This window comes from Erigeron canadensis, chromosome 2 (assembly GCF_010389155.1).
Source record: "Erigeron canadensis isolate Cc75 chromosome 2, C_canadensis_v1, whole genome shotgun sequence".
Taxonomy (NCBI): domain Eukaryota; kingdom Viridiplantae; phylum Streptophyta; class Magnoliopsida; order Asterales; family Asteraceae; genus Erigeron; species Erigeron canadensis.
In genome coordinates this window covers 3246730-3258841 of record NC_057762.1, presented here as the reverse complement: position 1 = coordinate 3258841, position 12112 = coordinate 3246730, and the positions used below count along the sequence as shown (strand labels likewise).

At 32.7% G+C, this 12112-nt stretch overlaps 1 protein-coding gene across 1 annotated transcript; it reads left to right on the top strand.

Moving 5' to 3' along the window:
- The first annotated feature begins 1883 nt into the window (after positions 1-1883).
- LOC122586504 (L-ascorbate oxidase homolog) lies at positions 1884-11614 on the top strand. Its single transcript, XM_043758488.1, has 8 exons — positions 1884-2157; positions 2501-2610; positions 5223-5493; positions 8657-8759; positions 8854-9199; positions 10149-10514; positions 10675-10753; positions 11100-11614. The coding sequence occupies exons 1-8, from the start codon at positions 2023-2025 to the stop codon at positions 11310-11312; spliced, it is 1623 nt and encodes a 540-aa protein (XP_043614423.1). The 5' UTR covers positions 1884-2022; the 3' UTR covers positions 11313-11614.
- The last annotated feature ends 498 nt before the right edge of the window (positions 11615-12112 follow it).

Sequence of the window (12112 nt, the reverse complement as noted above, 5' to 3'; positions counted from 1 at the left end):
CATGAACACCGGGTTGAGCTGGTGGTGGAGGTGGTGGATTTTGGTTCATATTGGCATTTGGGTTAGGGTTTGGTTGTTCGGTTCCAGACATCTTGTAGGATCAAAACAGGTATAACAACTTAATGATTTAACCTGGGAAGCTCTGATACCAAATGTAAGTCCACCTAACAAGATGTACACGAGATCAAGATATAACAAGATATAAGGTTAGACAATAGTAATCACAAGTTATATCAAGTAACCCGACTGGCAAGTAAATCGAAACTAGATATGACTAGTTAGAATTAAGATCCAGATAATGGATAAGAGTAATAAGGTATAATTGCTTGAAACTATATAAATTACTAAATATAATCAAGTATTATGGCAATGAGTCGAGATGTACTTTTCAATGTATTTTATTTATTGCTTATAAACAAAATACAAGAGTTGTTGCGGAACAAAGATAATCACACTTGTGAAAGTATCTAAACAACCTAGAAATACAAATGATCTATGCGACGAGGAATTACTCGTAAGAATACTTAGAGTAATATCACACGTTGCAATTGCCAAAGTTCCAAGCAATATTTGCAAGTGTGAGAAGTCTTATATTTATAGAAAAACATGTCCTGATGACATGGAAATATGTTGTACTAAATATGGTTGGATGGATTCGTGGGACAAATCCATAACATGCTTGTTTAAGGTAAAGTATGTAAGTTTCTTGATGTGACTTGACATACTTTATTCCCAACCTTTTGCTAAAACTTTCCCAATCCCAAGTTGATAGAAATTAACCGGGTAAAGGTAGTTAAAGCTGCAAAAAGACTTTCCTCGTAATCAGTGAAAAAGTGTTGTAAGTACTTTTTCACTGAGCCTCTTCAGATTCAACTTCAGGTAAGATCTTCTCTGAGCTCTGCTTCTGAGATGATCTTCTTCCTCAGTCTTCAGTCTTTGACTTCCGTCTGAACGTCTTCAGTGTTGGTTGATTTTGAATCTGAAGTGAAGCTTCAGTGAGCTATATTCTGAATGACTTTAGAATCCTGAGCAAGCTTTCTTCACTGAGCTTCAACTATTTTGAACAAATTATACTTAGTCGATTTTTGACCTAACAAATTTATTTTATTTTAATACTTGTTTTACAATACCCAACCCCATATTAACTAATTAAACTATAAATTTATCATCATCCATTTAAAGATGCACACTGTTTTGCATTTTCTTGAATTTAAATTGTAAAGGATGATGTTCGTTCTTCCATAAACCTAGTTATGAATTATAAACTTTTCAAAATTGCACACTTAAACCATTTAAGAAAAGGAAAATGTTAAATATACTCCTAAGGGATGAAGTTAACGCGGACAAAAATATTTATATTTTATATATCAAAAGTTTATCCTTCAATTTGGAGTTATATATACGATTATTTTATGCCTCTAATTAAAGGTTGTATTTAACGAGACCTTTAAAAAATTATTGCATTATACGATACAATAGAAGATCATCTATGTAAATCAAAATAAAATATAAACTGATTATTGTGTTTTGTACTTGAGAGGTAACATTGCGATGGTGCCATTCTAAAAAAAAAAAGGTAACTGCAATGGTAATCATAAGTCATTTTATAAACAATGTAAAACCAATATATACCAGTCAATTATCTTAATCAATAGACACGATCTTTGCATTTTGACTTTTTAAATACAAAAAATCAACTATTCCCATGTTAATCACCGCAATAATTCGATAATATTCGCACAAACACACATTCCACCGAAAATATTTATTAACAATAATAGTAATAAATCAATAAACATCCACCACATGCATTTAGCACAAAGAAAACATTATTTTAACTTTATATAAATTTCCCTCTCAAATCCCTCACATTCATATACAGTCGACAAAGCAATACAAAATAGCCCTCACTCTCTATAATTAAACTCTCTCTGTACCGCACTTCAAAATCCACCCCAATTCATTCCTATCTTTACCTTTTTTTTTCAACCTTCTTTCCCTTTCCAACTCATTCCAATAACAATGCCGCGAAACTTCGCGGTATGTTTAGCAATCGGTGCGGTCCTTGTCGCCATTGCTGGCGCTGAGGATCCGTACCGATTCTTTACATGGAATGTGACTTATGGTGATATCTATCCCCTTGGTGTCCGTCAACAGGTTCTTTTTTCTTTCTATATATGTATATATATGCATTTTTTTGTGTGTTCTAGATCTTAATACAGGGTCGTCTCTGAAGGTGTACAGCAAATGCTGCTACAATGACTTTAGACATTTTATTTTATAAAGAAACAATACATTTTATGAGTTTGAAACCAAATGCATCATTTTTAGTAGTTAGATACATAATATATGTACATTATTACTTACATTATCTTGAAATTTTAGAGACGTGAAATTTATAAGTATATGTTAAAAAAATGAGATCTTTGAGTTAGATTTCAGTTTTTTAAAGTTGTTCTTTTGTTAGATCTAATGTTTTGAAAAATTTGTGTGTGTGCAGGGCATTTTGATTAATGGACAGTTTCCTGGGCCAGACATTCATTCTGTTACAAATGATAATCTTATTATCAATGTTTTCAACAGCTTAACCGAGCCATTTCTTGTATCCTGGTAATAACTTGTTATATTTCTTTCAATTAATATAATTTTTAGTAATAATGGAATATATAATAGATCCAAAACCAGCATAAAATGTTCACATGTTCTGTTTTTCTTTTTTGAAGTTAAATCAATATGAGTCTTTTTAAGACTTGTTTAAATGTATTTTACTATTACACACGGTCATTAGTTAATGAAATCTGTTTAATATTTTAATCCATAGTAATATATATTTTGAACATAGTGTGGTGTTTGTGGATATTTTAAGAATGTACATTGATCATAGAATATGAGACTCGCTATACGCGATCTTGGCACATTTAGTCGGTTTATTTTGGAGTGATGATATATGTGACTAGTTTGATAGGTGTGTAAACATTTCTAAAAATCATTCTTTTAATTTTCTTAATCTTAACCTTTCATTTGTTATCTATCAAGTTATTATCATTTTTATTTATTTTCGGTAATGATTCAATAAATAAAGAAGCAATTTATCATGGTTGGTGAAGCTTTACATTGTTTGTTTTACAAATATAGTTGTATCATTATTCTTGTTTAATTTTGGCCAACCATTTTCAATATCTTTAAACTTCCTGTCTATTTATGCCATAGTTATGTGACACTAACTACCAATGTAATATAGTGCAATGACACTTCAATCACAAGGCACATACTTCCAACTTTTTAAAATTTGTTGGTTATGGTTTTAAATGGTTTATTATTTATAAGTTCACATCACTGGTCCACGTACTGTTACTGTTAATTTAGTTATTACAAAATGAATATACTCGTAGTTACTTAGTTAGAGTTCACTAATTTTAGCATTGTTAAAATATGATGTTTAGTGTTATATGTTTTCATAAACATTTATAGAATAACTTTAAAATTGTGAAATAAAAGTGTGAAGGTCAAGAGAGACTTGTACGCATCTATAAACATAATGAATTTTGGTGGACCAAAAAGTTTCTGTAGCTTAGTTCCATCACTTAAAAGCTCAAATCTACCTACCATATATATGATTTGAACTAATCTTCTTAATCATTGGCCTTTTAAAGACAAACCTTAGATTATTTATTGGTATTTTTATTGCTAAACGATTTATTTTTATACTAAAAAATTTGTTATATCCTTTCTAAGTCGTTTTCGTAATTGATGTGATGTTTAATTAAATATAATCTTCTTTTCACATAGTCTTCAAGATGATGATATATATGGAATTATGGATAATTGAGTGATACAGTAAATGTTAGTTGACCTGACCTATAATGGTGTTACATATTAAATACAGTCATATATAGAGTTACATGTTCCCCTTTTTTAAACTTTTGCTAGGATATAGTTGAAATTGGTTAGAACTACAAACAGAAATCTCTAAAACGGTGTTGCTCCATCTTTTACCAACCATATTCATAATCATCTAGTTGTGAACATGAGTGGCGGATCTTGACTCATAGTAGAAAGGCCAAAAGTCACATTACCAAGATATAACATTAAGAAAAGCAATCAAAGGGAACCGAAAGTCACGAAAACACAAAAATAACACTAGGAAATATATTTTTTCGAATGATTAAGGATGAAAGTATGCCAATGATTGAAAAATTTGAAGGTACCCGGGTCCCCTCGGGCCCCTAAAGAAATCCGCCCTGGGTTGTTAATATCTTAAAATCTTTATAAAACATATAAAAAAAAGGTAATGAGAGAAAATCTAGCCTCGTAATTACAATGGATACCTGTTGACTTATCCTGTGATTAGATTCTACAATTGGTTGGTTGATAACTTAGAAAGAAAGAATTCTTTACATAGTATTTCTATATAAGTAGATTTCTTTTTATATAAATAGATGTTTTTTCCCTATAATTAGATGATCAACATATAAGAAAACATTATACACAAGTTTTTGTTGATCAAGTACCAACATTTCTTTTTCAAAAATGCCTCATCAACATTTGAGGTTTAGGTCACAAAAACAATAGTCTAACTAGATCTCATTGGCTCCACAAAATGGGAACATGATAAATCGGCGCTCATTTTAAGACGGTCACTTGTACAATTTTGCAGTTTGTTTTTTTTACTTTATTATTATTTGGATTCGGTGAAAAAAAATTTTAATTAATTAATTAATATTTGATAGATACACACTGTAGTAGTAGTACTTTAAGCAGGTAAGATGCGGTGCACCTGTGTGTTTTTGTCATTTAACGTGTCGGTTTGGAATTACACGTGAAACTCACAAGTTTGTGTTTGTGTTTGTGTTCATGTTTTATCTTTTACCGTCTCTGTTGAGTATAAAAGTAAAAATAAAAATAAAAAATAAAAACGATTTTATTTTAACATATGCTTTCACATTTTTAGATTGCATCAAAATTTAACAAATTTTTATGTATTAATTTAGTCAAAAATTAATTGGTCTCTAACAAAACATACGTTTAGATTGTAAACTGTTCATATCCTAAATTTTAAAATCCTTTATATGTAATCATTTTGTAACGTGTATAAGGTTGCTTATGCTAGCAATGTGGTTCGGGTTCCTTGTCTAATTACCAAATGACCAAATGCACATTGTTTTTGCGGATTGAGAATAGCTTTTCATTTTTAACCAAGTAGGTTCTTGATGATTGTATAGGAATGGAATTCAACAAAGGCGAAATTCATTTGAAGACGGGGTTTATGGCACAACATGTCCAATTCCACCGGGTAAAAACTTCACATACATTCTTCAAGTCAAGGATCAAATTGGAAGCTTTTACTATTTCCCTTCTCTAGCTTTTCAAAAAGCCGCGGGCGGGTTTGGAGGTATCAGGATTCTAAGTCGTCCTAGAATCCCTGTCCCATTTGATGAACCCGCCGGTGACTACACTGTTCTTATCGGAGATTGGTACAAAGCTAACCACACGGTAAGTACTACTCCTTGCCTATATTGTGTTGTGCATTTGCTCAAACGTAGTATCATTTTTTTTTTCACGGTCTCTCATAAATAGAAGTAACATGCTTTTATTTTCAATAGCATTTTGTGTTTTCTACGGCGATTATCAATAATGATATATAATTGTATAAAACTATTAAGTTTTTTTTTTTTTTTTTTTCTATTTTATAAAAAGTCAAAGGACCCCCTTTGCCTTATTATACTTGCTTCATTAAATTTGCACCGAAGTGTTTGAAGTGGTCCTGTTTTTCTTTATATCGAATTACGTGAAGGTTTGGTTTCTTCGTCAAATATTGTAGGCTTGTCACATATATTATTTTGGGATGAGCGACTTTGAGCTCTCTTGATTTATTGGTCCCATCTACATTATAATAAGTATTTGGTAAAAATAATATGGAGTATATAATCATATTTAATGTTTGACGACCTTTCTATCAAAAACTTAAAAATCCTTTATTCAAGTTAAAGAATAGATTATTATTATTATGAACAAGGTTTGAAAGATTTAATGGATCTATAAGAATAAACCAAAAGGCAAAAGTTATTAAAAGCTACATTCTAAATCCTTTAGCTTTTTTACATAAGCACAAACGTTCTAAGAGCAATGATATATGTAATATGTGTCTAATATTATTGTTTTTCCATTAAAGAGTAATAATTTGTGTGTCTAATATACTTGCTTAGTATCATGTTTAAGGGTGTTAAAAATTAGAGCTGTTGAAGTTAGGATTCTAAACCCTTCTCGGCTTTGTAAATTGTAATTGTGTGTATATCTTATACATAGAGATCTGTTTTCATATGAGTTGTATGCGAATAAGTTAAAAGTAAATCGTGTTAGTCTACTCGGATATTAGTATGCAAAACTTCTAACGCAAACTTCGATTTCATAGGTTCGTTTTATGCTCCAAATATAAGTGAGACGCCCCTTGCGTACTTCTTTTTCTTTAGGTATAGATCATATTCAAGTTATTTCAATTTGAAAGGTAAAGTAAGACTTAGAAGCGAAGGCAGGATTTAATATTGAGGGAGACTCAACTTTATTGTTTCCGCGATGGTTGTATACAACGTAAAGTAAAAAACATAACCATTTAATAAAATGTTAGTGAACTTTAATTTTATGACAATAGTAACTTTTATGGGTCGAATGTAAAAGTTTTACTTGCACTGTCATGTTTAGAAATCAAATACTTATAGGTTGAGGGTGTCTCGGTTCGAAAAGACCTTTATACTGGTCGGCTATGAGTTAGCTTTGGTCGGCAGGGCTAAGCACCTACCAAGCCACCAGTCCTCCTACTGGTTCCGCTCCTGGTTAGAGTAATCATTAAATCTTAACTATTAATCCGATGGTTAAGATCGCCCGACTTTATCTCTCAAGTTGAGGTAACTTGAAAAAATCCTGACCCGTTTCCTTACATTCACCTTCGATTATTTTACAAGTATGAATCTAATGATTAAGCATAGTTTAATATACATTTTAATAAAATAACCATACAACCATTTTTCCTGCACATTCTTTGTAAAAGCCTTTAATTCTGTACCCAATTTTAAAGCTATAATAATATCACCTTAAGGCTATTAAAATTCAAGCTACGAATTAAAATTTCTCTTAAGATTATTTTAAATATAAAATATATGTTTTAAATATAAGATGCTTGATAATTTGCTATCACGTTAAAAACACCATTGACTCACTAGTGTGTTAACTTGTCGGTCACTTTTTTGGTTGTTAATGAAATACTGGCCTGGGCCTACGACAGCTGGGCTACCGTCACTTTATTGCCATCTTGTTTGGGCCTTAAATGACAAACTTGGGTCCCACCACCAAAACTAGAACACTACCACCTATGAAGTTTCTTTTTGGATAATTAGCTCACTACAATACACTACACTATCTGAAAATTATATCACTAACTACACCTTCCAATTTTAAATATGTATACTTAAGTGTCTTTATTCTATTATATTTGAAATCATTTAATGTTTGTTTCGTAATATATGAATGATATATATTCATTTCATATTGGTTAGTTGTATACCGGGTTCCTATATTATGTGTTATCGTTGTAGTCAAGTTGGTTAAACATTGACCCTTGATTTATAATCAAGCGTTAAGATTAAAGTATCTTCTTTTGATCTTAACACTTGATTATAAATCAACGGTTAAGATTGCTCTAACTTGATTAGTCAAGTTATTTATACTTGAGAGAATAAAATGTGTTTTAATAAAATGTGTTTTGTTTGTCGTTAAAAAAAAAAAACTTTATTGAAATGTTATTTACAGCTAGTACCGCGAGTTTAATTATCCCAGTCGCTTTTTGTATTAGTTTCACATGGATTAATTATTGACAATGAATATAGATAAATAGAATAAATACGGAGTATATAAGTTGGACCCATATAATTGAGAGTGAGAGGAACCCCTATATGATCCATGTGCAAGCTTTAGCTAAATGCTTACTCCAGCCCAGACCCACTTTTTGTCATTTTCCCTTTATTGACATCTGCGGGGTGGTTAACATTATACATATTTCCCTATTTAGAATATTTATTTTAAGGGTAAATATTAGTAATTAGTGTTTAGTTATTTCAAGATAGTTATTAAACATCAATATTTAGATGTCAAATGTAAAGTTTCAAAAAGTCAAAGCTTCTCAAACTTATATATTGCTAAGGTTAAGGTTAAGGTTAAGGAATTGTGATGTATTTTACCCAAAAAAGCAGTATGTAATATGGTTTATTGTTGTTACATATATGATCATTAGAGTTACAATTTGTCTTCCCATATGACATATACTTTATTCGATCCGAACTCTTTTTTTAAGATGATAATGAGAAAGATTTCTATGTATATTCCCTAAGTATTCGATATGTAAAAAATATGGTGGCATACCATCTTAAATGACATGTTATCGCGACTTTAACCAACCTACCATTTTGAAATACAAATGAACTTGTAGGAAAACTGAATACTTATTTAAATGAGTTACATTTATGTACTGTCAGTGCCAATATTTGATAGAATGACTATGTGTTTGGCACAGTTTATATGAATTTCTTATGGTCATGATTTATGATCTCAAAGTAATTTCAATTTTGCATGACTTTTTGTAACAAGGTTATTTCAATTGTTGCAGACCTTGAGAAGAGTTCTAGATGCAGGTCACAGGATCCCTTTCCCAGCCGGAATTCTCATCAATGGACGCGGACCAAATGGCGCCTCTTTCAATGTTGAACAAGGTGAGCTTGATCAAAAATCAACACAAAACAATATATATATGCATAATGTACATAAAAAAGTATATACCGAATAATGTTTTCTTTTTGCAAACAGGAAAAACTTACAGGCTAAGGATATCAAATGTGGGATTGCAAAACTCCCTCAACTTCCGCATTCAAAACCACAAGATGAAATTAGTAGAGGTGGAAGGAACACATACAGTCCAACAAACATATTCGTCTTTAGATGTTCATTGTGGACAGTCGTATTCTGTGCTGTTTACAGCTGACCAACCAGGTCAAGATTACTACATTGTTGTGTCCTCCCGGTTCACCACACCTATCCTCACAACAACCGGTGTACTTCACTACTCCAACTCTGCGGGCAAAGTCTCAGGGCCAATCCCTGGTGGACCTACCATTCAAGTCGACTGGTCTCTTAACCAGGCTCGTTCCATCAGGTCCATTTTTGTTATCTTCTTACTCATTTAAATTTTTAAGTCTTCATATATTTGGCAAGAACTTCCTGACACACACACTATAGACAGATCCTACTCGTGTTTGTTTTTATATAACTGATGATGAATAGGCCGATTTATAGTAGATATTATGTCCATAATTGTTACTAAGAATGAGATGGTTCAAACAAGTCAAGGTAAAGGATGACACAAAAAATGAAATGGTTCATACAGGTCAAATAAAAAGCTAGTGTTAGCAGGTCAGCCCAACCTGAACTGAGCTGTCGTGTTTTAACTCGTCCTAAAACTATAGCTAGTTTAATCATAGACTTATATTTAACCTGTTACCCTTGTGACTTCTAAAACTAACCATATGCATAAATTCTGATGGTCCATGTGAGATGAATAGTTGTTAGGGCACTTATTGTCCTTTGCCTCGCCCCACATACGGGCCATTTTGTTCAAGTTTACTCCCTTGACAAAAGTTGTCATATTTCTACTTATGACCCTGTATTGGGGTCCTTTTTCCATTCCTTTTGAGGTTGGGCCATATGTCGACGGACACATTTATCATGAGCCACTAGTTTGTCTAATGAAAGAGATGCGTCCATTTTGGAGTCTTCCAAATCTTAATGGAATAATGGCTAATGCACCAAATATGACATGACTTTTCATGTTCAACTGTATCTGGTAACAAATTGGAAGGGTTGGGTAACGGGTCACAGTGGGTTGGGTTGGGTTGACCTGAACCACTTTTTGTCCAATACTTACAACTTTCTAAAAGTAATTAGTGACTGACATACCAATATCCAATAACAACAATTTTTATTACATAACTTTGCCAAAATAATCATGACTTATTACCTCTTTTATTTGACTTTTAACTTGTTAAGAGGTCAAGAGAACTAAATTATATCCTTAAAATGGTATTAATAGATCTTAACAATTACAGGACCAATCTTACAGCAAGCGGACCTAGACCAAATCCACAAGGTTCATACCACTACGGCATGATTCCCGTTAGCAAAACCATCATTATCCAAAGTTCTTCTGGTCAAGTTAATGGCAAGCAACGATATGGACTCAACAGTGTCTCATTCACCCCAGCTGACACCCCCCTCAAGCTTGCTGATTATTTTAACATTGGTGGAGTTTTTCGCGTTGGAAGCATATCCGATAGACCAACTGGAGGTGGCCTTTATCAAGATACATCGGTTATGGGGGCTGATTACAGATCTTTTGTTGAGATTGTCTTTGAAAATCCTTCCGACATTGTTCTTAGCTATCACCTTGATGGCTACCAGTTCTTTGTTGTCGGGTAAGCAGACATTGTCATTTATGTTCTTAATCTCAAGTGTCACGGACTGAAGGTGCCAAATTGCCAAGTGGGAGATGGGTCGGGAAACAATCATAAATGAGTTTTGTTTGAAACGGGTCATCTTGTTGTGCTTTAACGTGGTTTTATTTGTGAAATACAGAATGGATGGGGGACAATGGACTCAAGCTAGTAGGAATGGTTATAACCTTCGAGATGGGGTTGCACGTAGCACAATTCAGGTACCGAGAAACAACTACTTTTCTTTTCACTTTTATTGAATCTAGAGGTTACAATTTCGACCCATTACTTACAAGTGGGTCGATTCAAGCTATACGCTTTACTCTAGTGTTTCAACCAATTGAAAACAATCGGAGTGTATTTTGAATACACAAAACCTAAAAAGCTTTTTATTTCAAGAACCGGCAAAATTTACCTCTTTTTACCTCACCCACCCATTTTGCCACTTCAAGTGTTGGGCCTAAGACGACTGTCTTCCAAGATTATTAACTTTTTTAACATTTGAAATCAAAATATAGCAACCATTTTACCATGAACATCGTTTAAAATTGCTTTTGCATGCTGCAGGTTTACCCAAAGTCATGGTCCGCTCTTTACGTTGCACTTGATAATGTGGGGATGTGGAATGTGAGGACTGAATACTGGGCACGACAATACCTCGGGGAACAATTTTACCTACGTGTATACACAAACTCGGGCTCCATTAGGGACGAATATCCAATCCCAAAGAATGCACGACTATGCGGGAAGGCAGCTGGCCGCCACACACGGCCTCTATAATCCAAATAGAATGAAATATCCAGATTGGCCATTTTGAGCCGAGTTTAGACATGAGTTTCCACTTAGCATAATTAAATTCATTTCGGTTTGTGTAACTTATGCTTGTGGTGCTATGTAAGCACTACCTGAAAAGTTAGTATATCGCTAGAACTGTTTTATGACCTCATCTCAAGGTCACAATTCTTTTTCTTCATCTACATTTATATATATGAGTGTACTTTTTCCTATATATAATAATAAACAAAATTGTAACTTTATGACTTGTATTTACCAGTAAATTTAGCCATGGATGTTACATTGCAGATTTGCAGCTTGCACATTTATATGTCGATGTGAATGCTAAATCTACAAACTATCATTTGTGTACTATAAGTTGTGGAATGGGGTTACTGGTACATTGATAAGGTATTTGACCTCATTTGCGTACTATAAGTTGTGGAATGGGGTTACTAATACATTGATAAGGTATTTGACCTATAAGGTGATTTTTTGAGAGCACAGAGTTTTATAGGCATGCGTATAAATTAGGAGTAGATGTAGATTAGAATGCCATTACGAAAATAAGAGTGTTTGTACAATGTAATTGGATACGCATCAGATGAAATTCTAACTTTTAGAATATTTAAGAACACAAATGAATGCAAGTCAATATGGACAACTAGGACTGCAAGTCTGCAACTAAGCGTGATGAGCTAAATTGAGGTTGATCTTAACACAACAAACATAGGTTAATTTTCAATACTCAATAGGTCAAAAGTATCCACTAAAAACCATGTTTTTTATAGGCAACCGATAAAGTT